Source organism: Ranitomeya variabilis, chromosome 3 (genome assembly GCF_051348905.1).
Source record: "Ranitomeya variabilis isolate aRanVar5 chromosome 3, aRanVar5.hap1, whole genome shotgun sequence".
In the NCBI taxonomy this organism is placed as follows: Eukaryota; Metazoa; Chordata; class Amphibia; order Anura; family Dendrobatidae; genus Ranitomeya; species Ranitomeya variabilis.
This window is the reverse complement of record NC_135234.1, coordinates 738,534,509-738,560,751: the sequence shown is the minus strand read 5'-3', so window position 1 is coordinate 738,560,751 and position 26,243 is coordinate 738,534,509. Positions and strand designations below refer to the sequence as shown.

At 44.3% G+C, this 26,243-nt stretch overlaps 1 protein-coding gene across 2 annotated transcripts in view; it reads right to left on the bottom strand.

Annotated features, from left to right (window-relative positions):
• The window catches only part of CNTN5 (contactin 5), a 2,016,448-nt gene that overhangs the window by 14,656 nt on the left and 1,975,549 nt on the right, over positions 1-26,243 (bottom strand). For both annotated transcript variants that reach the window (XM_077298468.1, XM_077298469.1), the window contains one exon: positions 16,005-16,117. In XM_077298468.1, the coding sequence (XP_077154583.1) occupies positions 16,005-16,117 (113 nt within the window). The remainder of the gene's footprint in view (positions 1-16,004; positions 16,118-26,243) is intronic.

Sequence of the window (26,243 nt, the reverse complement as noted above, 5' to 3'; positions counted from 1 at the left end):
CCCAGAATTACAAAAGAAGGGTGAAACCAAGGTAGCAGAACTAGCCCGATTATTAAGGGCAAACTCAGCCAATGGCAAGAAAGCCACCCAATCATCCTGATCAGCAGACACAAAGCATCTCAAATAAGTTTCCAAAGTCTGATTAGTTCGCTCGGTTTGGCCATTTGTCTGAGGATGAAATGCGGAAGAAAAAGACAAATCAATGCCCAGCCTAGCACAAAAGGCCCGCCAAAACCTAGAAACAAACTGGGAACCTCTATCGGACACAATATTCTCCGGAATGCCATGCAAACGAACCACATGCTGAAAAAACAACGGAACCAAATCAGAAGAGGAAGGCAATTTAGGCAAAGGTACCAAATGAACCATCTTAGAAAATCGGTCACAAACCACCCAGATAACTGACATCCTCTGGGAAATCGGTCAAGACCACAATACGGTGCTTGGCCCCTCAAGCCAATGTCGCCACTCCTCAAATGCCCACTTCATAGCCAACAACTCACGATTGCCGACATCATAATTGCGTTCCGCAGGCAAAAACTTTCGAGAAAAGAAGGCACACGGTTTCATCAAAGAACCATCAGAATTCCTCTGAGACAAAACGGCCCCTGCCCCAATCTCAGAAGCGTCAACCTCAACCTGAAATGGAAGAGAAACATCCGGCTGACGCAACACAGGGGCAGAAGTAAATCGGCGTTTAAGCTCCTGAAAGGCAGAAACAGCCGCAGAGGACCAATACGTCAAATCAGCGCCTTTCTTCGTCAAATCGGTCAGGGGTTTAACCACACTGGAGAAGTTGGCAATGAAACGGCTAATAAAAATTAGCAAAGCCCAAAAATTTCTGAAGGCTCTTCACGGATGTGGGCTGGATCCAATCATGAATGGCCTGAACCTTAACCGGATCCATTTCTATAGATGAGGGAGAAAAAATGAAGCCCAAAAAAGAAACCTTCTGTACTCCAAAGAGGCACTTAGATCCCTTCACAAACAAAGCATTATCACGAAGGATCTGAAACACCATCCTGACTTGGTTCACATGAGACTCCCAATCATCTGAAAAAATCAAAATATCATCCAAATATACAATCATGAATTTATCAAGATAATTCCGAAATATATCATGCATGAAGGACTGAAACACAAAGGGGCATTAGAGAGCCCGAATGGCATCACAAGATATTCAAAATGGCCTTCGGGCGTATTAAACGCAGTTTTGCATTCGTCACCCTGCTTAATACGAACAAGATTATATGTCCCTCGAAGGTCAATCTTAGTAAACCAACTAGCCCCCTTAATCGTAGCAAACAAATCAGAAAGCAAAGGCAAAGGGTATTGGATTTTGACCGTGATCTTATTCAAGAGGCGATAATTAGGGTTGAGCGACTTTCATTTTTTTAAGATCGAGTCGGGTTTTGTGAAACCCGACTTTGTCCAGAGTCGAGTCGAGTGCAGTCGGCCGATTATCGCTGAAAGTCGGGGATCGACCGAAACACGAAACCCAATGCAAGTCAATGGGGAAGCATAGTCGGCAGTGAGTGGAGGCCAGGAAAACACCTACAGTGCCCATTTTAATGCCAAAAACATCCATTCTTGTTTCTGAAGCTTGTCAATCTTAATTAACTTTATAATAATAGTTGGGCATAGGAAATTGGGGGTCATTTGGCAAAAGTTGTGGGGGGAGTAGGGCTGGCTCAAGTTTTTCATTGGGCCAGGAAACGCGGACTACGTCACGGCGGTGGAGCAGGGAGAGGTAAGTATTTCAACGTTGCAAGTGCTGTGATCCTGAGCAAGCAGGGGGGGCCCACTCATTCGCATTGGCACTGGCACAGGGCCCCTCAAAGTACGGCGGTGTGTTTGCATGGCGGGGGCGCCTCCCACCAGCAGCGACACTTTTGCGTACTCTGAGGGGCCCTGTGCCAGTGACGTCGCCAACGAGTATGCCCCCCCACCTGATGAAGGAACCTGCACTTTCATCTGCACCTTCCTCTTTGTCCCTGTATAAGGTGGTATAACATGCGGGAAGGGGAACCTTACTTTCATCAGGGTCAGATTCTAGCTGTGTAGAGTGCAAGGGGAATGTAGTGGTCTAGGTCAATGTACCAGCAGACTCATCTAGCAGTGGCTGGGCAATGGGCAGGATGAGAAGGAAACAGATATAGGGCCAAAGAATAAAGTAGGCTAAATGCAGTTCAAAATTGGTAACAGGACTAAACAGGCGGCATTGCTTTGTTCAGTGGAGTAGCAAACCCAAGAGCAGCAGACACTGTTTCAAGGGCCCAACCACACTAGTAGGCCAAATGCAGTTTAATATCTGATAGTATAGGCCGAAAGCCAGAAGGTAGAAGCTCAGCTTTATTCAGTTGAGGACAAACACCAGGGAGCAGCAAACAGAGGTATTAGGCCCCATCCAGCAATTAAAAAAAAAAAAAAAAAAAAAGCTTAATCAGAGCCAGAAGGTAGAAGCTCAGCTTTATTCAGTTGAGGACAACACCAGGCAGGGGCAGACACCGTTAGTAGGCCGGAACCACCAATTTTTTAAAAAACAGCAGTTAATCAGAGCCAGAAGGTAGAAGCTCAGCTTTATTCAGTTGAGGACAACACCAGGCAGGGGCAGACACCGTTAGTAGGCCCATAACCACCTATTTTTACAAACACAGCACTTAAAGAGAGCCAGAAGGTGGAAGCTCAGCTTTGTTCAGTTGAGGACAACACCAGGGAGGGGCAGACACCGTTAGTAGGCCGGAACCACCAATTTTTTAAAAAACAGCACTTAATGAGAGCCAGAAGGTAGAAGCTCAGCTTTATTCAGTTGAGGACAACACCAGGCAGGGGCAGACACCGTTAGTAGGCCGGAACCACCAATTTTTTAAAAAACAGCACTTAATGAGAGCCAGAAGGTAGAAGCTCAGCTTTATTCAGTTGAGGACAAACACCAGGGAGCAGCAAACAGAGGTATTAGGCCCCATCCAGCAATTAAAAAAAAAAAAAAGCTTAATCAGAGCCAGAAGGTAGAAGCTCAGCTTTATTCAGTTGAGGACAACACCAGGCAGGGGCAGACACCGTTAGTAGGCCGGAACCACCAATTTTTTAAAAAACAGCACATAATGAGAGCAAGAAGGTAGAAGCTCAGCTTTATTCAGTTGAGGACAAACACCAGGGAGCAGCAAACAGAGGTATTAGGCCCCATCCAGCAATTAAAAAAAAAAAAAAAGAAAAGCTTAATCAGAGCCAGAAGGTAGAAGCTCAGCTTTATTCAGTTGAGGACAACACCAGGCAGGGGCAGACACCGTTAGTAGGCCGGAACCACCAATTTTTTAAAAAACAGCAGTTAATCAGAGCCAGAAGGTAGAAGCTCAGCTTTATTCAGTTGAGGACAACACCAGGCAGGGGCAGACACCGTTAGTAGGCCGGAACCACCAATTTTTTAAAAAACAGCAGTTAATCAGAGCCAGAAGGTAGAAGCTCAGCTTTATTCAGTTGAGGACAACACCAGGCAGGGGCAGACACCGTTAGTAGGCCCATAACCACCTATTTTTACAAACACAGCACTTAAAGAGAGCCAGAAGGTGGAAGCTCAGCTTTGTTCAGTTGAGGACACCACCAGGGAGGGGCAGACATCGTTAGTAGGCCGGAACCATCAATTTTTTAAAAAACAGCACTTAATGAGAGCCAGAAGGTAGAAGCTCAGCTTTATTCAGTTGAGGACAAACACCAGGGAGCAGCAAACAGAGGTATTAGGCCCCATCCAGCAATTAAAAAAAGAAAAAAGAAAAAAAAAAGCTTAATCAGAGCCAGAAGGTAGAAGCTCAGCTTTATTCAGTTGAGGACAACACCAGGCAGGGGCAGACACCGTTAGTAGGCCGGAACCACCAATTTTTTAAAAAACAGCAGTTAATCAGAGCCAGAAGGTAGAAGCTCAGCTTTATTCAGTTGAGGACAACACCAGGCAGGGGCAGACACCGTTAGTAGGCCCATAACCACCTATTTTTACAAACACAGCACTTAAAGAGAGCCAGAAGGTGGAAGCTCAGCTTTGTTCAGTTGAGGACAACACCAGGGAGGGGCAGACATCGTTAGTAGGCCGGAACCATCAATTTTTTAAAAAACAGCACTTAATGAGAGCCAGAAGGTAGAAGCTCAGCTTTATTCAGTTGAGGACAACACCAGGCAGGGGCAGACACCGTTAGTAGGCCGGAACCAGCAATTTTTTAAAAAACAGCAGTTAATCAGAGCCAGAAGATAGAAGCTCAGCTTTATTCAGTTGAGGACAACACCAGGCAGGGGCAGACACCGTTAGTAGGCCCATAACCACCTATTTTTACAAACACAGCACTTAAAGAGAGCCAGAAGGTGGAAGCTCAGCTTTGTTCAGTTGAGGACAACACCAGGGAGGGGCAGACACCGTTAGTAGGCCGGAACCACCAATTTTTTAAAAAACAGCAGTTAATCAGAGCCAGAAGGTAGAAGCTCAGCTTTATTCAGTTGAGGACAACACCAGGCAGGGGCAGACACCGTTAGTAGGCCGGAACCACCAATTTTTAAAAAAACAGCACTTAATGAGAGCCAGAAGGTAGAAGCTCAGCTTTATTCAGTTGAGGGCAAACACCAGGGAGCAGCAAACAGAGGTATTAGGCCCCATCCAGCAATTTAAAAAAAAAAAAAAAAAGCTTAATCAGAGCCAGAAGGTAGAAGCTCAGCTTTATTCAGTTGAGGACAACACCAGGCAGGGGCAGACACCGTTAGTAGGCCAGAACCACCAATTTTTTAAAAAACAGCAGTTAATCAGAGCCAGAAGGTAGAAGCTCAGCTTTATTCAGTTGAGGACAACACCAGGCAGGGGCAGACACCGTTAGTAGGCCCATAACCACCTATTTTTACAAACACAGCACTTAAAGAGAGCCAGAAGGTGGAAGCTCAGCTTTGTTCAGTTGAGGACAACACCAGGCAGGGGCAGACACCGTTAGTAGGCCCATAACCAACAATCTTTTAAAAAACAGCACTTAATGAGAGCCAGAAGGTGGAAGCTCAGATTTATTAATTTGAGGACAACTTGAATTAGGGACTGCAGACAGACTTACCAGGCTGTCCCCTGTGTGGACCATGCATCCAATACATTAACCCATTGCACCACAAAGGACACGTAACCTTCTGTGGCCATGCCTACCGCTCCATGTGTCTGTTGTCAGGTGTACCTTTGGACTCACAGATTGACAGAATGAAAGGACAATGTGGTCTTTAACATGCTGGTGGAGGGGTGGGATGGCTTTTCTCGCAAAAGAATTGTCAACTGGGTAGCTCATAGTGTGGTACAGCGTAGTCCATCATGGCTTTATTAATATTAAATAAAATAAAAAAATAGGCTCTATGCACTGTAAAATAGGTTCCAGGGGTACACAGGCAGCAGTGGTCTGGTCAGTGGAGGCCTAGTGGAAGGAGGGACCGCAGACAGGCTTCGAAGGCCTAACATAATAAAATGGGCTGGCTGTAGGCACTTTATAATTGGTTCCAGTGGTACACGGGCAGCAGTGGTCTGGTCAGTGGAGGCCTAGTGGAAGGAGGGACCGCAGACAGGCTTCGAAGGCCTAACATAATAAAATGGGCTGGCTGTAAGCACTTTATAATTGGTTCCAGGGGTGCACGGGCAGCAGTGGTCTGGTCAGTGGAGGCCTAGTGGAAGGAGGGACCGCAGACAGGCTTCGAAGGCCTAACATAATAAAATGGGCTGGCTGTAGGCACTTTATAATTGGTTCCAGGGGTACACGGGCAGCAGTGGTCTGGTCAGTGGAGGCCTAGTGGAAGGAGGGACCGCAGACAGGCTTCGAAGGCCTAACATAATAAAATGGGCTGGCTGTAGGCACTTTATAATTGGTTCCAGGGGTACACGGGCAGCAGTGGTCTGGTCAGTGGAGGCCTAGTGGAAGGAGGGACCGCAGACAGGCTTCGAAGGCCTAACATAATAAAATGGGCTGGCTGTAGGCACTTTATAATTGGTTCCAGGGGTACACGGGCAGCATTGGTCTGGTCAACGGAGGCCGATTGCAATGAGTGTCTGCCAGTTAGTAGTCCAAAACAACAAATAAATGTGAATGTCTCGCATTAAAACAAAACAAAAACACTAAAGGGTGCAATCATTAGGTTCAGGGGTGGGATCCTCTGCGTTGTTTCAGACCTACTAATTTAGCGCAAAGTATTTACTGTGGTAAATAGAGGACACTGCCCCTGACTATGTTAAGTACCATCATACATGTCAACACAATGGTATTGTCAGTGGCAGGTATGGAAGGATGTCAGCGCATAGACTAAACATTGGTGGAAGTGTGAGAGATAACTGTGGAAGTGGTAGAGCAATGTTTGACCTGGGGGTGGGTGAACTCTCTTGTGGCCGGCGGTACAGGCCCAGGGCCCCTCATGTTACAACAGTGTGTCTGACGTTGGGTGCGCACCACCACCGCCAGAGACACTTTATTGTACTATGAGGGACCCAGTAGCAATGCCGTCGACCAAAAGCGAGCACACCCACCTCTTCAGACAAACAGCAGTCTCACGGGTGCTTGCGCCAAGTCGCAATACCACGGCCCCGTGTGGGGAGTTTGGCCATTTAGGGAGGTGTAAACATGTCGTATGCTGGACAATCAGCTGCAGCAAATTAGACATTAGAAAAGTAATTCACAGTAGTCGACAGGCAAGAGCTTTTCATAGGAAAGCTAGGTGTCGGCCGGGCAAGGTGGGGCAAAAGATTTCGAAATCCAGTTGTGGTTCATTTTAATGAATGTTAGATCATCAACATTTTGAGTAGCCAGACGAGTCCTTTTTTCGGTTAATATTGAACCTGCAGCACTGAATACTCTTTCTGATAGGACACTTGCTGCCGGGCAAGCAAGCTCCTGCAATGCATATTCTGCCAATTCTGGCCAGGTGTCTAATTTTGATGCCCAGTAATCAAATGGGAATGACGGTTGAGGGAGAACATCGATAAGGGATGAAAAATAGTTAGTAACCATACTGGACAAATGTTGTCTCATGTCACTTTCAATTGATGCAGCAGTACCTGTCCTGTCTGCGGTCATAGCAAAATCACTCAACAACCTGGTCAGAAAACCCCTCTGTCCAACGCCACTTCTGATGTGTGCACCCCTAACACTCCTAGTCTGCTGCCCCCTTGAGCTCGTGTGAGAACGATCACGTGCGCTGTGTGCTGGGAATGCCTGAAGCAAACGGTCAACAAGAGTTGATTGTTTGGTTGCTAATATTAGTTCCAAGTTCTCATGTGGCATAATATTTTGCAATTTGCCTTTATAGCGTGGATCAAGGAGGCAGGCCAACCAGTAATCGTCATCGTTCATCATTTTCGTAATGCGTGTGTCCCTTTTTAGGATACGTAAGGCATAATCCGCCATGTGGGCCAAAGTTCCAGTAGTCAAATCTCCGGTTGTGATTGGTTGAGGGGCAGTTTCAGGCAAATCTACGTCACTTGTGTCCCTCAAAAAACCAGAACCCGGCCTTGCCACGCAACCAATTTGCAGTGCCCCCGGGAAAGCTTCCGCATTAAAAATATACTCATTCCCATCATCCTCCTCGTCCTCCACCTCCTCTTCGCCCGCTACCTCGTCCTGTACACTGCCCTGACCAGACAATGGCTGACTGTCATCAAGGCTTTCCTCTTCCTCTGGTGCAGACGCCTGATCCTTTATGTGCATCAAACTTTGCATCAGCAGACACATTAGGGGGATGCTCATGCTTATTATGGCGTTGTCTGCACTAACCAGCCGTGTGCATTCCTCAAAACACTGAAGGACTTGACACATGTCTTGTATCTTCGACCACTGCACACCTGACAACTCCATGTCTGCCATCCTACTGCCTGCCCGTGTATGTGTATCCTCCCACAAAAACATAACAGCCCGCCTCTGTTGGCACAGTCTCTGAAGCATGTGCAGTGTTGAGTTCCACCTTGTTGCAACGTCTATGATTAGGCGATGCTGGGGAAGGTTCAAAGACCGCTGATAGGTCTTCATACGGCTGGAGTGTACAGGCGAACGTCGGATATGTGAGCAAAGTCCACGCACTTTGAGGAGCAGGTCGGAGAACCCAGGATAAGTTTTCAATAAGCACTGCACCACCAGGTTTAAGGTGTGAGCCAGGCAAGGAATGTGTTTCAGTTGGGAAAGGGAGATGGCAGCCATGAAATTCCTTCCATTATCACTCACTACCTTGCCTGCCTCAAGATCTACTGTGCCCAGCCACGACTGCGTTTCTTGTTGCAAGAACTCGGACAGAACTTCCGCGGTGTGTCTGTTGTCGCCCAAACACTTCATAGCCAATACAGCCTGCTGACGCTTGCCAGTAGCTGGCCCATAATGGGACAACTGGTGTGCAACAGTGTCATCTGCCGATGGAGTGGTTGGCCGACTGCAGTCTGTGGAAGAGCTGTAGCTTCTGCAGGAGGACGAGGAGGAGGAGGAGGAGGGGGTGCGAACGCCTACAGCCAACTGTTTCCTAGACCGTGGGCTAGGCATAACTGTCCCGAAATTGATGTCCCGTGTGGACCCTGCATCCACCACATTCACCCAGTGTGCCGTGATGGACACATAACGTCCCTGGCCATGCCTACTGGTCCATGCATCTGTAGTCAGGTGCACCTTTGTACTCACAGATTGCCTGAGTGCATGGACGATGCGTTGTTTAACATGCTGGTGCAGTGCTGGGATGGCTTTTCTGGAAAAAAAGTGTCGACTGGGTAGCTCGTATCGTGGTTCAGCATACTCCATCAGGGCTTTGAAAGCTTCGCTTTCAACTAACCGGTAGGGCATCATCTCTAATGAGATTAGTCTAGCTATGTGGGCGTTAAAACCCTGTGTACGCGGATGCGAGGATAAGTACTTCCTTTTTCTAACCAGAGTCTCATGTAGTGTGATCTGGACTGGAGAGCTGGAGATCGTGGAACTTTCGGGTGTGCCGGTGGACATGGCAGACTGAGAGACGGTTGGAGACGGTATTGTTTCCGCCGGTGCCCTAGATGCAATATTTCCTCCTACAAAACTGGTGATTCCCTGACCCTGACTGCTTTTGGCTGGCAAAGAAACCTGCACAGATACTGCCGGTGGTGCGGAAAATGGTGGCCTTACAGTGACGGAAGGGATGTTGCGTTGCTGACTAGCTTCATTGGCCGAGGGTGCTACAACCTTAAGGGACGTTTGGTAGTTAGTCCAGGCTTGAAAATGCATGGTGGTTAAGTGTCTATGCATGCAACTAGTATTGAGACTTTTCAGATTCTGACCTCTGCTTAAGCTAGTAGAACATTTTTGACAGATGACTTTGCGCTGATCAATTGGATGTTGTTTAAAAAAATGCCAGACTGCACTCTTCCTAGCATCGGATCCCTTTTCAGGGATTGCAGACTGAGCTTTAACCGGATGGCCACGCTGTCCTCCAACAGGTTTTGGCTTTGACACGCGTTTTGGGCCAGATACGGGCCCGGCAGATGGAACCTCCTCCACCTCCGCTTCTGAACTACTGCCACCTGCACCCTGTTCCCCCAATGGATGCCAATCGGGGTCAACAACTGGGTCATCTATTACCTCCTCTTCGAGCTCGTGTGCAACTTCGTCTGTGTCACTGTGTCGGTCGGTGGTATAGCGTTCGTGGCGGGGCAACATAGTCTCAACAGGGTCTGATTGTGGATCAGTACCCTGAGAGGGCAATGTTGTGGTCTGAGTCAAAGGAGCAGCATAGTACTCTGGCTGTGGCTGTGCATCAGTGCACTCCATGTCAGAATCTACTTGTAATGGGCATGGCCTGTTAAGTGTTTCACTTTCTAAGCCAGGGACGGTATGTGTAAAGAGCTCCATGGAGTAACCCGTTGTGTCGCCTGCTGCATCCTTCTCTCTTGTTGTAGTTTTTGCTGAAGAGGACAAGGAAGCGACTTGTCCCTGACCGTGAACATCCACAAGCGATGCGCTGCTTTTACATTTACCAGTTTCAGAAGAGGAGGCAAAAGAGCTAGAGGCTGAGTCTGCAATGTAAGCCAAAACTTGATGTTGCTGCTCCGGCTTTAAAAGCGGTTTTCCTACTCCCAGAAAAGAGAGCGTTCGAGGCCTTGTGTAGCCAGACGACGAAACTGGCTCCACAGCTCCAGACTTAGGTGGAATATTTTTATCCCCACGACCACCTGATGCTCCACTACCACTACCATCATTACCAGCTGACAATGAACGCCCACGGCCACGACCTCTTGCACCAGACTTCCTCATTGTTTTAAAAACTTAACCAAAGTAACTTTATTTGTTGCTGTCAAACAACTTACACGGTGAGCTATAACTTCAGAATGATTTCAATATCCCTTAACAGGTTGGTGAGACCACAAGGAAAATCAGGCACAATGTTACACACTCTGTTTTCTGTGGCACCAAATCACAGAGATGCCACACACGCAGGACTGTCACTCAAGCACAAATGTCAATATTAATCTCCCACCTATTTTTTTTTTTTTCTCAGGGAGACTTTAGAAACCAAATAAGATAAAATGATTTTTTCAGGGACAATTTAGAAACCAAATAATAAAAAAAAAAAATAAGGCTTTCTATGGCCCACTGAGTGAGAGATGGCACACACAGGAGTCAGGAGTGGCACACAAGCCCTGACTGAGGCCAATATTTTTCTCCCACTGATTGATGTAGTGATTTTTTTTCAGGTAGATTTTAGAACCCAAATCAAGCAAAAAAATAAATAGGCTTTCTATGGCCCACAATTTGAGAGAGAGAGATGGCACACCCAGGAGTCAAGACTGGCACACAAGCAGAAAGGGCAATATTAATCTCCCACTGTTTTTTTAATTTTTTATTTTTTTTCAGGGAGACTTTAGAAACCAAATAAGATAAAATTATTTTTTCAGGGACAATTTAGAAACCAAATAATAATAATAAAAAAGGCTTTATATGGCCCACTGAGTGAGAGATGGCACACACAGGAGTCAGGAGTGGCACACAAGCCCTGAGGCCAATATTTTTCTCCCACTGATTGATGTAGTGATTTTTTTTCAGGTAGATTTTAGAACCCAAATCAAGCAAAAAAATAAATAGGCTTTCTATGGCCCACTGAGTGAGAGATGGCACACACAGGGATGGCACTCTAGCAGAAATGCCAATCTTAATCTCCCACAAAAAAAAAAAAAAAAAAAACAGGGACTGTCCTACAATTACTATCTCCCTGCAGTAATCTCAGGAAGGTATGGCAGGCAGCAATAAGGAGTGGACTGATGCACAAATTAAATAAAAAGTGTGGACAAACAAAAAAGATAGCTGTGCAGAAAGGAAGGAACAAGAGGATTTGTGCTTTGAAAAAAGCAGTTGGTTTGCACAGTGGCGTACACACAGCAATACAGCTATCAGGGAGCCTTCTAGGGCAGCCCAATGAGCTACAGCGCAGAGAGAAAAAAAAAAAGTAGCTTCCACTGTCCCTGCACACCGAAGGTGGTGTTGGACCGTGTAAATCGCTACAGCACAAGCGGTTTGGTGGTTAATGGACCCTGCCTAACGCTGTCGCTGCTTCTGACGAAGCGGCAGCAACCTCTCCCTAAGCTCAGATCAGCAGCAGTGAGATGGTGGTCGGCGGGAACGCCCCTTTATAGCCCCTGTGACGCCGCAGACAGCAAGCCAATCACTGCAATGCCCTTCTCTAAGATGGTGGGGACCAGGACCTATGTCATCACGCTGCCCACACTCTGTGTTCACCTTCATTGGCTGAGAAATGGCGCTTTTCGCGTCATTGAAACGCGACTTTGGCGCGAAAGTCGCGTACCGCATGGCTGACCCCGCACAGGGGTCGGATCGGGTTTCATGAAACCCGACTTTGCCAAAAGTCGGCGACTTTTGAAAATGAACGACCTGTTTCGCTCAACCCTAGCGATAATCAATACAGGGTCTCAAGGAGCCATCCTTCTTGGCAACAAAAAAAAACCCTGCTCCCAATGGTGAAGAAGATGGCCGAATATGCCCCTTCTCCAAAGACTCCTTAACATAGCTCCGCATGGCGGCATGTTCTGGCACAGACAGGTTGAAAAGTCGACCCTTAGGGAACTTACAGCCTGGAATCAAATCAATAGCACAATCACAGTCCCTATGCGGTGGAAGGGAACTGGACTTGGCTCATCGAATACATCCTGGAAATCTGACAAAAACTCAGGAACTTCAGAAGAGGGGAGGAGGCAATTGACATCAAAGGAACGTCACCATGAACCCCCTGACAACCCCAACTAATCACAGACATAGATTTCCAATCTAATACCGGATTATGCACCTGTAACCATGGGAAACCCAGCACAATAGCATCATGCAAATTATGCAACACCAGATAACGACAATCTTCCTGATGGGCTGGCGCCATGCACATGGTCAGCTGTGTCCAAAACTGAGGTTTATTTTTAGCCAATGGTGTAGCATCAATGCCCCTCAAAGGAATAGGACTCTGCAAAGGCTGCAAGGGGAAACCACAACGTCTGGCAAATTCTAAGTCCATTAAGTTTAAAGCGGCACCTGAATCCACAAATGCCATGACAGAAAATGACGATAATGAGCAGATCAGGGTCACAGATAACAGAAATTTAGGTTGTACAGTACTGACGGTAACGGAACTAGCGATTCTCTTGGTTCGCTTAGGGCAATCAGAAATAACATGAGCAGAATCGCCGCAGTAAAAACACAACCTATTCTGACGTCTGAATCCTTGTCATTCAGCTCTAGACACAATCCTATCACACTGCATAGGCTCAGGACTCCGCTCGGAAGACAATGCCATAGTGTGCACAACTCTGCGCTCGCGCAAGCGCCGATCAATCTGAATGGCCAGAGACATAGAATCACTCAGACCAGCAGGCGTGGGGAGCCCCACCATAACATCTTTAACGGATTCAGAAAGACCCTTTCTGAAAATTGCCGCCAAGGCATCCTCATTCCATTTAGTCAGCACAGACCATTTTCTAAATTTCTGGCAATACGATTCTGCCACTTCTTGACCCTGACACAGGGCCAACAAGGTCTTCTCAGCATGATCCACTGAATTAGGTTCATCATACAATAACCCTAGCGCTTGGAAAAAGGTGTCTACATTAAACAAAGCCGGATTCCCAGATTTCAGGGAAAATGCCCAATCCTGAGAATCACCACGCAGCAGAGAGATTACTATTTTAACCTGCTGGATGGGATCACCAGAGGAATGGGCTTTCAGAGCAAAAAACAGTTTACAGTTATTTTTAAAGCTCAAAAATTTGGACCTGTCCCCAAAAAACAAATCAGGAGTTGGAATTCTAGGCTCTAAGACCGGAATCTGAACGATATAATCGGAAATACCCTGTACTCTAGCAGCAAGCTGATCCACACGAGAAGCCAATTCCTGAACATCCATGCCAGCGCCAAACTCCTGAGCCACCCAGAGGTAAAAAGGGAAGAAAAGACACAACAGACTACAGAAAAAAAAATGGCTCAGCACTTTCCTTCCCTTCTTCTGAGATGCGGTTAACTCATTGTTGGCCAGTTGTTATGATCTGGTGGCCTAGGAGCAGCATGAGACGTACTCTGGAGAAGGTGGTACCTGTACTGACCGCAGACCCTGAACTTAACACCGCAACTAGAAGTAGCCGTGGAATGTACCTAACACTCCCTAGACATCTCGACACAGCCGGAGGACTAAATACCCCTAGAGATAGAAAAGGGAAAACTATCTTGCCTCAGAGAAAATCCCCAAAGGATAGACAGCCCCCCACAAATATTGACTGTGAAAGGAGAGGGGAATAACATACGCAGACTAAAATCAGGATTTAGCAAAGGAGGCCACTCTAGCTAAATAGAAAGGATAGGACAGAGTACACCACAGAAAATACAAAATCTCCACATCTAACTAAAGATATGGAGGGGAAATATCTGCATCTCCAGAGATACCAGCTTGGCTAAACAAATCCTTATACAGACCAAGCTGGACAAGACAAAACATGGAAAAGAACTGAACAATAAGGCCCACAGCATGTGGACTGCAAAAAAACAAGGCCAGAACTTATCTTTGTAGAAATGAACAGCAAGCAGGAGAGACCAGACAGGGATGTGAATCCTCCAGGAACAATGGACAACTGGCACTGACTAAAGGGTCAAGCAAGACTAAATAGCCCAGTCAGAATTGCCATAAGTGGACACACCAGATGAATGCAGCGATCCAAAGACAGCAGCGCTACCACTTATAACCACCGGAGGGAGCCCAAGAACAGAATTCACAACAGGATGGGTAACCAGTGTAATGACTGGCACAGGGTGGAGGCATCGGTGTAACGGTTGGTGAGGAATATGCTGTTAGTAGCATTCAGGACAGATTGGAGCAGGGAGAGTTTGGTAAGAGGGAGGCCGATTAGTAGAGAGTTACAATAGTCCAGACGGGAATGAATAAGTGAAACAGAAAGAGTTTTTGCAGAGTCAAAAGTAAGAAAAGGGCGAATTCTAGAAATGTTTTTGAAATGCAGTTAACAAGAGCGAGCCAGTGATCGGATGTGGGGGGTGAATGAAAGCTCGGAATCAAGGATGACTCCAAGGCAGCGGGCATGTTGCTTGGGAGTCATTTTATTAAATAAAAACTAAAACAACAGTTACTATTTATTATGGTTGGAGTATTGGAGTAACTATGTACACTACTCCAGAGATTTTCATTTTTTAATTCATGGGTTAAGCCCTTTAAGGGTCACCTGCCTTTGTGTTAGAGATAGCAGGAGGAAAGAGGACGAGGTTGTACAGAGCTCAGCGGTGGAGTGAGGAGAAGCTTTCTAAGGTTTTATGGAGAGCAGAAAAAACAGGCTATGGAGAAGAAGAAAAACACATGAAGAGGAGATAAGTACAGGATAGAAGCTGTGCTGATACAAGAGCTAGTGAAGACAGCAACACTCTGGATGCACACATACTTCACATCCAGCCTGTATTACTGGGAGAGGAACTGCCACAAGGGAATAATTTAAAACTTGTAGGGGGCTGGAAACTGCATACCAGGTGGTCTGAAAATGAATAAAATAGAAGAGGCAGCTGGAAGTGAAGTGGAAGTGTTTTGGGCACTGACAAGTACAGAACAAAGAAGGTAAAAAATGAATTAAGTAATGGAGACTGCTGATTGAGACTTCGAGTTTCAAAAAATCTCTGGTAAAATTTGCTTAAAAAAACCCAAACTGTGCTTTACTTACTTTCTCAAGGACCAGCACTGAGTCTAGGACACTGCTCCCATTGTTTGTTATTGTCTGTGATGGCGTCACATCAACAGTGCAGCAGCCAAAAAGTGGATGACATGAGCCACTAAGAGCTGCTAAGTTCACTGACTTGCTGCTGCGCCGTTGACATGACGTCAGTGTTGCACATGAACTCTTAAAACAAGGAGCAGTGGCTGAGACCCGGGGAGGGTGAGTAAAGCAAATTTGTGATTTGTTTTTAAAACAAACTTTTTCTGGGGACCAGGGCTTTCCAAAGGCAGAAAAAAACCCTTTAATTTTAGTATCAGTGACTATATCTAAAGGTAATCACTAATATGTTGGTTACTTTTTTTTTTTAAGTTGTGCTGCAAAAATGGCAAAATTATAAAAAAAAATAAAGATTTTACAATTTATTTTAAATTGCAAAAAAAATGTCTCTTTAGTTTCTAGGAAACCCCGTTCCTCCTGGCTATTGCTTCCCGTAAGCTACAGATTAGTCTGAACATGGCCTGATCCCAAAGTGAGAAGAACTTTTAACTAAAATAAGCTGGAAACATTCTGCATTCTTATTAAATTGTCAGTTTCTCTCTAGAAAAAAAAATTGTATTGTTGGACAATAAAACCACGTCTTATTAGAAGAAGGAGCTTTAATCTTTTTTTTCATATTTCATTTTTTATTTGCAACCAATTTAGACAAATAAAGAAAAAAAGGATGAAAAAAAGAACAAGAAACATCAAGCATGCATGTACCGCCTGTGACAAGGCGAATATATCCTGAATCAAACAGTCGACTGACCTTGTATCCCATGACTTCTGACTCGTTTGCAAATGATCTGACTGCCTCCCAGCCCAAGGACACATGGGAACCGTTCCGTATCCATTTGACGGTGCTCGGAGCTTGGCTGGGAGCTGGAGAGAGAAGGGAAAATAATAATCAGAATCTCTTTTATATACAAATGAAATGTAAATATAACTATTCCAATCCCCATCTGTAGAATCGCTCTCTATATAGTTGTCCTGCTAACACAGCTGGAGGCTGATAAACCATTCCTGTTCCAGCAATGTCATTTTAATAACTACTCTACTTGACTGAACTTATACTTAGCGCAGAAACCAGAATTCTTTTATCTGTCTGCCGTGTCACAAAAGCTTAGCCCTGTTTGGTAGGAATGAAATATCAATAGGTTCAGGATTGAATATTTCCAAGAAGAATTTTACAGTTCTAAGGGACAATACAAACACCTTGGCTAAAAAAACAAATTACAAAAACCCTTTTTAACCCCTTAAGCCCCGAGGGTGGTTTGCACGTTAATGACCGGGCCAATTTTTACAATTCTGACCACTGTCCCTTTATGAGGCTATAACTCTGGAACGCTTTGACGGATCTTGGCGATTCTGACAATGTTTTCTCGTGACATATTGTACTTCATGATAGTGGTAAAATTTATTCGATATAACTTGCGTTTATTTGTGAAAAAAATGGAAATTTGGCGAAAATTTTGAAAATTTTGCAATTTTCCAACTTTGAATTTTTATGCCCTTAAATCACAGACATATGTCACGCAAAATACTTAATAAGTAACATTTCCCACATGTCTACTTTACATCAGTACAATTTTGGAACCAAAATTTTTTTTTGTGACGGAGTTATAAGGGTTAAAAGTTGACCAGCAATTTCTCATTTTTACAACACCATTTTTTTTTAGGGACCACATCTCATTTGAAGTCATTTTGAGGGGTCTATATGATAGAAAATACCCAAGTGTGACACCATTCTAAAAACTGCACCCCTCAAGGTGCTCAAAACCACATTCAAGAAGTTTATTAACCCTTCAGGTGTTTCACAGGAATTTTTGGAATGTTTAAATAAAAATGAACATTTAACTTTTTTTCACACAAAATTTATTTCAGCTCCAATTTGTTTTATTTTACCAAGGGTAACAGGAGAAAATGGACCCCCAAAGTTGTTGTACAATTTGTCCTGAGTACGCTGATACCCCATATGTGGGGGTAAACCACTGTTTGGGCGCATGGCAGAGCTCGGAAGGAAAGGAGCGCCATTTGACTTTTCAATGCAAAATTGACTGGAATTAAGATGGGACGCCATGTTGCGTTTGGAGAGTCCCTGATGTGCCTAAACACTGAAACCCCCTACAAGTGACACCATTTTGGAAAGTAGACCCCCTAAGGAACTTATCTTGATGTGTGGTGAGCACTTTGACCCACCAAGTGCTTCACAGAAGTTTATAATCTAGAGCCGTAAAAAACCAAATCATATTTTTTCACAAAAATGATCTTTTCGCCCCCAATTTTTTATTTTCCCAAGGGTAAGAGACGAAATTGGACCCCAAAAAATGTTGTGCAATTTGTCCTGAGTACGCTGATACTCCATATGTGGGTGTAAACCATTGTTTGGGCGCATGGCAGAGCTTGGAAGGGAAGGAGCGCCATTTGACTTTTCAATGCAAAATTGACTGGAATTGAGATAGGACGCCATGTTGCGTTTGGAGAGCCCCTGATGTGCCTAAACATTGAAACCCCCTACAAGTGACACCATTTTGGAAAGTAGACCCCCTAAGGAACTTATCTTGATGTGTGGTGAGCACTTTGACCCACCAAGTGCTTCACAGAAGTTTATAATGCAGAGCCGTAAAAAAAAAATCATATTTTTTCACAAAAATGATCTTTTCGCCCCCAATTTTTTATTTTCCCAAGGGTAAGAGACGAAATTGGACCCCAAAAAATGTTGTGCAATTTGTCCTGAGTACGCTGATACTCCATATGTGGGTGTAAACCATTGTTTGGGCGCATGGCAGAGCTTGGAAGGGAAGGAGCGCCATTTGACTTTTCAATGCAAAATTGACTGGAATTGAGATAGGACGCCATGTTGCGTTTGGAGAGCCCCTGATGTGCCTAAACATTGAAACCCCCTACAAGTGACACCATTTTGGAAAGTAGACCCCCTAAGGAACTTATCTTGATGTGTGGTGAGCACTTTGACCCACCAAGTGCTTCACAGAAGTTTATAATGCAGAGCCGTAAAAAAAAAATCATATTTTTTCACAAAAATGATCTTTTCGCCCCCAATTTTTTATTTTCCCAAGGGTAAGAGACGAAATTGGACCCCAAAAAATGTTGTGCAATTGGTCCTGAGTACGCTGATACTCCATATGTGGGTGTAAACCATTGTTTGGGCGCATGGCAGAGCTTGGAAGGGAAGGAGCGCCATTTCACTTTTCAATGCAAAATTGACTGGAATTGAGATGGGACGCCATGTTGCGTTTGGAGAGCCCCTGATGTGCCTAAACATTGAAACCCCCTACAAGTGACACCATTTTGGAAAGTAGACCCCCTAAGGAACTTATTTAGATGTGTGGTGAGCACTTTGACCCACCAAGTGCTTCACAGAAGTTTATAATGCAGAGCCGTAAAAATAAAAAATCATATTTTTTCACAAAAATGATCTTTTCGCCCCCAATTTTTTATTTTCCCAAGGGTAAGAGAAGAAATTGGACCCCAAAAAATGTTGTGCAATTTGTCCTGAGTACGATGATACCCCATATGTGGGTGTAAACCATTGTTTGGGCACATGGCAGAGCTTGGAAGGGAAGGAGCGCCATTTGACTTTTCAATGCAAAATTGACTGGAATTGAGATGGGACGCCATGTTGCGTTTGGAGAGCCCCTGATGTGCCTAAACATTGAAACCCCCCACAAGTGACACCATTTTGGAAAGTAGACCCCCCTAAGGAACTTATCTAGATGTGTTTTGAGAGCTTTGAACCCCCAAGTGTTTCACTACAGATTATAACGCAGAGCCGTGAAAATAATTTTTTTTTCTCAAAAATGATTTTTTAGCCCCAGCTTTGTATTTTTACAAGGGTAACAGAATAAATTGGACCCCAAAATTTGGTTTCCAATTTATCCTGAGTACGCTGATACCCCATATGTGGGGGGGAACCACTGTTTGGGCGCATGACAGAGCTCGGAAGGGAAGGAGCGCCATTTGGAATGCAGACTTAAATGGATTGGTCAGCAGCCGTCACGTTGCATTTGCAGAGCCCCTGATGTACCCAAACAGTACAAACCCCCCACAAGTGACCCCATATTGGAAACTAGACCTCCCAAGGAACTTATCTAGATGTGTTTTGAGAACTTTGAACCCCCAAGTGTTTCACTAAAGTTTATAGCGCAAAGCCGTGAAAATAAAAATTCTTTTTTTTTTTTCACAAAAATGATTTTTTAGCCCCCAGTTTTGTATTTTCACAAGGGTAACAGGATAAATTAGACCCCAAAAGTTGTTGTCCAATTTGTCCTGAGTACGCTGATACCCAATATGTGGGGGGGAACCACTGTTTGGGTGCATGACAGAGCTCGGAAGGGAAGGAGCGCCATTTGGAATGCAGCCTTAAATGGATTGGTCTGCAGGCGTCACGTTGCATTTGCAGAGCCCCTGATGTACCCAAACAGTACAAACCCCCCACAAGTGACCCCATATTGGAAACTAGACCTCCCAAGGAACTTATCTAGATGTGTTGTGAGAACTTTGAACCCCCAAGTGTTTCACTACAGTTTATAACGCAGAGCCGTGAAAATAAAACATATTTTTTTTCCCACAAAAATGATTTTTAGCCCCCCAAATTTTTATTTTCCTAAGGATAACAAGAGAACTTGGACCCCAGAAGTTGTTGTTCAATTTGTCCCGAGTACGCTGATAACAAATATGTTGGGGTAAACCCCTTTTTGGGCGCACGGGAGAGCTCGGAAGGGAAGGAGCACTGTTTTACTTTTTCAACGCAGAATTGGCTGGAATTGAGATTGGACGCCATGTCGCGCTTGGAGAGCCCCTGATGTGCCTGGACAGTGGAAACTCCCCAATTCTACCTGAAACCCTAACCCAAACACACCCCTAACCCTAATCCCAACGGTAACCCTAACCACACCCCTAGCCCTGACACACCCATAATTCTAATCCCAACCCTAATCCAAACCGTAAATGTAATCCAAACCCTAACCCTAACTTTAGCCCCAACCCTAACTTTAGCCCCAACCCTAACCCTAACTTTACCTCCAACCCTAGCCCTAACCCTAACCCTAACCCTACCCCTAACCCTAACCCTAAACGTGACTGAAATACGTGGCACTGAAATACATGGCACTGAAATACGTGGCACTGAAATACGTGGCACTGAAATACGTGGCACTGAAATACGTGGCACTGAAATACGTGATACGTGGCACTGAAATACGTGGCACTGAAATACGTGGCACTGAAATACGTGGCACTGAAATACGTGGCACTGAAATACGTGCAACTGAAATACGTGCAACTGAAATACGTGGTACTTAAATACGTGGCACTGAAATACGTGATACGTGGCACTGAAATACGTGATACATGGCACTTAAATACGTGGCACTGAAACACGTGGCACTGAAATACGTGATACGTGGCACTGAAATACGTGGCACTGAAATACGTGGCACTGAAATACGTGCAACTGAAATACGTGGTACTTAAATACGTGGCACTGAAATACGTGATACGTGGCACTGAAATACGTGATACGTGGCACTTAAATACGTGGCACTGAAACACGTGGCACTGAAATACGTCATACGTGGCACTGAAATACGTGGCACTGAAATACGTGGCACTTAAATACGTGGCACTGAAATACGTGGCACTTAAATACGTGGCACTATGACTGTCAGAAAATGTTCATTAAACGGTTAGGGGTGAGGTTAGGGGTAGAGTTAGGGTTAGGGTTTGGATCCCTTTATCACCTTGATGGTGGTGGGTGGCTTTTCAGTGTGTTTTCTGTTTTTTTTTCGATAAAAACGCATGCGTTTTAACGCAAACAAACGCATGTGCTTAAAAACGCAAGAAAATACTGCAGGTTGTATTTCTGAAAATGAATGCATGCAGAAAAAAAACGCATGCGTTTGAAAACGCGACCAAACGCGTACCAAAAACGCATGCGTTTTCAATGTTAACTATAGGGAAAAAACGCGTGCGTTTTTTTGTGCAAAAAACGCTGCAGACAAAAACGCAAGTGTGAAACCAGCAACGCTTTTTATAGCAAAAAAGTTTTTGCGTCTCCACATTTTGAGACCTATAATTTTTCCACATTTTGCTCCACAGAGTCATGTGAGATCTTGTTTTTTGCGGGACGAGTTGACGTTTTTATTGGTAACATTTTCAGACATGTGACCGTTTTTTATCACTTTTTATTCCGATTTTTGTGAGGCAGAATGACCAAAAACCTGCTATTCATGAATTTCTTTTGGGAGAGGCGTTTATACCGTTCCGCGTTTGGTAAAATTGATAAAGCAGTTTTATTCGACGGGTCAGTACGATTACAGCGATATCTCATTTATATCATTTTTTTATGTTTTGGCGCTTTTATACGATAAAAACTAAAATATAGAAAAAATAATTATTTTGGTATCGCTTTATTCTCAGGACTATAACTTTTCTTATTTTTTTGCTGATGATGCTGTATGGCGGCTTGTTTTTTGCGAGACAAGATGATGTTTTCAGCGGTACCATGGATATTTATATCAGTCTTTTTGATCGCGTGTTATTCCACTTTTTGTTCGGCGGTATGGTAATAAAGCGTTGTTTTTTGCCTCGTTTTTTTTTTTTTTTCTTACGGTGTTTACTGAAGGGGTTAATTAGTGGAGCAGTTTTATAGGTTGGGTCGTTACGGACGCGGCGATACTAAATATGTGTACTTTTATTGTTTTGCTTTTTTTATTTAGATAAAGAAATGTATTTATGGGAATAATATATATATATTTTTTTATTATTTATTTAGGAATTTTTTTTTTTTTACACATGTGGAAATTTTTTTTTTTACTTTGTCCCAGGGGGGGACATCACAGATCGATGATCTGATAGTGTGCACAGCACTCTGTCAGATCACCGATCTCACTGACAGGGCTGCAGGCTTACCAGCGTCTGCTCTGAGCAGACACTCGGTAAGCCACCTCCTTCCCTGCAGGACCCGGATGCCGCGGCCATCTTGGATCCGGGACCTACAGCCAGGAAGGAGGTAGGAGACCCTCGCAGCAACGCGATCATATCGCGTTGCTCCGGGGGTCTCAGGGAAGCCCGCAGGGAGCCCCCTCCCTGCGCGATGCTTCCCTATACCGCCGGTACACTGCGATCATGTTTGATCGCGGTGTGCCGGGGGTTAATGTGCCGGGGGCGGTCCGTGACTGCTCCTGGCACATAGTGCCGGATGTCAGCTGCGATAGGCAGCTGACACCCGGCCGCGATCGGCCGCGCTCCCCCCGTGAGCGCGGCCGATCGCGTATGACGTACTATCCCGTCACCCGGAATTAAGTCCCAGGTCACCTTGACGGGATAGTACGTCATACGGGATTAAGGGATTAATAATAAATATAAATATACACTTATGAAAAATAAAATAAATAGTCCATACAGTAGTGCTGGTTTGCCCTCACGGGTTAGTATCCACCTGTTTAGCCTTAGCAAGGACAAACAACTCTGAAGGTCTGCACACCTCTAGACACCTCCACACACAGACCCTGAATGAGACAACTGGCCTCCTTTTGATCTGCTGTACCAATATACATGCTGGAGACTGCTTTTCCAGGCCTTACCAACCTCAATGATACATATCTCCTCTCGAGGGCTTGTCCGGCGGCCATCTTACTATATATATAGTACAGTACAGACCAAAAGTTTGGAAACACCTTCTCATTTAAAGATTTTTCTGTATTTTCATGACTATGAAAATTGTACATTCACACTGAAGGCATCAAAACTATGAATTAACACATGTGGAATTATATACTTAACAAAAAAGTGTGAAACAACTGAAGTTATGTCTTATATTCTAGGTTCTTCAAAATAGCCACCTTTTGCTTTGATGACTGCTTTGCACACTCTTGGCATTCTCTTGATGAGCTTCAAGAGGTGGTCACCGGAAATGGTCTTCCAACAATCTTGAAGGAGTTCTCAGAGTTGTTTAGCACTTGTTGGCCCTTTTGCCTTCACTCTGCGGTCCAGCTCACCCCAAACCATCTCGATTGGGTTCAGGTCTGGTGACTGTGGAGGCCAAGTCATCTGGCGTAGCACGCCATCACTCTCATTCTTGGTCAAATAGCCCTTACACAGCCTGGAGGTGTGCTTGGGGTCATTGTCCTGTTGAAAAATAAATAATGGTCCAACTAAACGCAAACCGGATGGAACAGCATGCTGCTGCAAGACGCTGTGGTAGCCATGCTGGTTCAGTATGCTTTCAATTTTGAATAAATCCCCAACAGTATCACCAGCAAAGCACCCCCACACCATCACACCTCCTCCTCCATGCTTCACGGTGGGAACCAGGCATGTAGAGTCCATCCGTTCACCTTTTCTGCGTCACACTAAGACACGGTGGTTGGAACCAAAGATCTCAAATTTGGACTCATCAGACCAAAGCACAGATTTCCACTGGTCTAATGTCCATTCTTTGTGTTCTTTAGCCCAAACAAGTCTCTTCTGCTTGTTTCCTGTCCTTAGCAGTGGTTTCCTAGCAGCTATTTTACCATGAAGGCCTGCTGCACAAAGTCTCTTCTTAACAGTTGTTGTAGAGATGTGTCTGCTGCTAGAACTCTGTGTGGCATTGACCTGGTCTCTAATCTGAGCTGCTGTTAACCTGCGATTTCTGAGGCTGGTGACTTGGATAAACTTATCCTCAGAAGCAGAGGTGGCTCTTAGTCTTCCTTTCCTGGGGTGATCCTCATGTGAGCCTGCACTTGAGGACACTTTCAAAGTTTTCCCAGTTTTTCCGACTGACTCACCTTCATTTCTTAAAGTAATGATGGCCACTCGTTTTTCTTTACTTAGCTGCTTTTTTCTTGCCATAATACAAATTGTAACAGTCTATTCAGTAGAACTATCAGCTGTTTATCCACCAGACTTCTGCACAATACAACTGATGGTCCCAACCCCATTTATAAGGCAATCCCTTATATAAGGGATTAAATATAAGGAAATCCCACTTATTAAACCTGACAGGGCACACCTGTGAAGTGAAAACCATTCCCGGTGACTGCTTCTTGAAGCTCATCAAGAGAATGCCAAGAGTGTGCAAAGCAGTCATCAAAGCAAAAGGTGGCTACTTTGAAGAACCTAGAATATAAGACATATTTTCAGTTGTATAACGCCTTTTTGTTAAGTATATAATTCCACATGTGTTAATTCATAGTTTTGATGCCTTCAGTGTGAATGTACAATTTTCATAGTCATGAAAATACAGAAAAATCTTTAAATGAGAAGGTGTGTCCAAACATTTGGTCTGTACTGTATATATATATATATATATATATATATATATATATATATATATATATATATAAATATTGTTAAAGGAAATCTGTCACCAGGATTTTGCCAGCTGATCTGACATCAGCATTATGTACAGACAGAAATCCTGATTACAGGGATGTGTCACTGGAATGTTTGCTGTAGCTTTGATAAAATCACTGTTTTATCAGCAGCAGATCACACTAGAGGACTAGTAATCCAGCTGCCATACATTTCTCACTGTACTTTGAAAGTATTAGGTGGTATATGAAGAGCATGGTCTGGTGTCTATTTCACAGCACACCCTGTGGTCAGCAGTTGTACTGCAAGCAGTTTGTATGGGAGATTTTATAATTTTTGGATTGCTGTTATGATGCATGCTCCACTATCAAGAACTGAAAGATAATTTGATGTCTGGGGTCTCTGTACACACTAGCTAGCTGCAAACCCACCGGTGGAAAATATCAGGTGTGAGCAATATGAAAATGACACCTGAAACCAGATAAAAAGGGGAGAACTTGACTGATTTTTTGCACTGTGTGTCTGTGTGTGCCACACTAAGCATGGAAAACAGAAAGAGGAAAACTGTCTGAAGACTTGAAAAACATAATTGTTGAAAAATATCAACAATCAAGATTACAAGTCCATCTCCAGAGATCTTGTTGTTCCTTTGTTCATAGTGCGCGACATAATCAAGAATTTTACAACCCATGGCACTGTAGCTAATCTCCCTGCATGTGGACTGCAGAGAAAAATTGATGAATGGTTGCAACACAAGATAGTCCGAATGGTGGATAAGCAGCCCCAAACAAGTGTGAAAGAAATTCAAACTGTCCTGCAGAGGCAGGGTGCATCAGTGTCATCGAGAACTATATGTCATTATTTAAAATGAATTAAACGCTATGGCAGGAGACACAGGAGGGCCTCATTGGTGACACAGAGACATAAAAAGCTAGACTGGTGCTTTTCAAAATGTATTTGAATAAGCCATTCCTACTGGAAAACTATCTGCTGTTTACAGAAAATGGAATGGGGCCTACAAGGAAAAGAACACAGTACCTACAGTCAAATATGGTGGAAGTTCAAAGATGTTTTGGGGATGTCCTGCTGCCTCTGGCACCGGGTACAAGACATCATGAAATCTGAAGATTACCAAAGTATTTTGGGTCGCAATCTAGTGCCCAGTGTCAGAAAGTTGGGTTGGTGTCTTAGGTCATGAGTCTTCCAGCAGTCTCGTGACCCCAAACATACTTCAAGAAGAACCCAGAAATTGATGGAAACAAAGTGCTGAAGAGTTCTAAAGTGGCCAACAATGGGTCTGGATCTAAATCCCATTCAAACACCTGTGGATAGATCTTAAAATTGCTGTTGGCAGAAGTCACCTTCAAATATGAGAGACCAGGAGCAATTTTCAAAAGAAGAGTGGTCCAAAATTCCAGTTGAACGGTGTAAGAAACTTGTTTATGGTTATAGGAAGTGATTGATTGTAGCTATTTTTTCTTTTCCAATAATTTTTATTGGTTTTATACAATTTGAAGGGTAGGGGACAATGGGAGAGGAAAATAAAATAGTGGGGAGGAAAGGAACATATATAACTAGGAAAAGAAGAAAAATTGAGAGAAGAGATAAAAAGAAGATTGCAGTTATTTTTTCAAAAGGGTGTGTACCAAATATTAAGTTGAGGGTGTCAGCAATTTTTTGTGTAAATTTATGT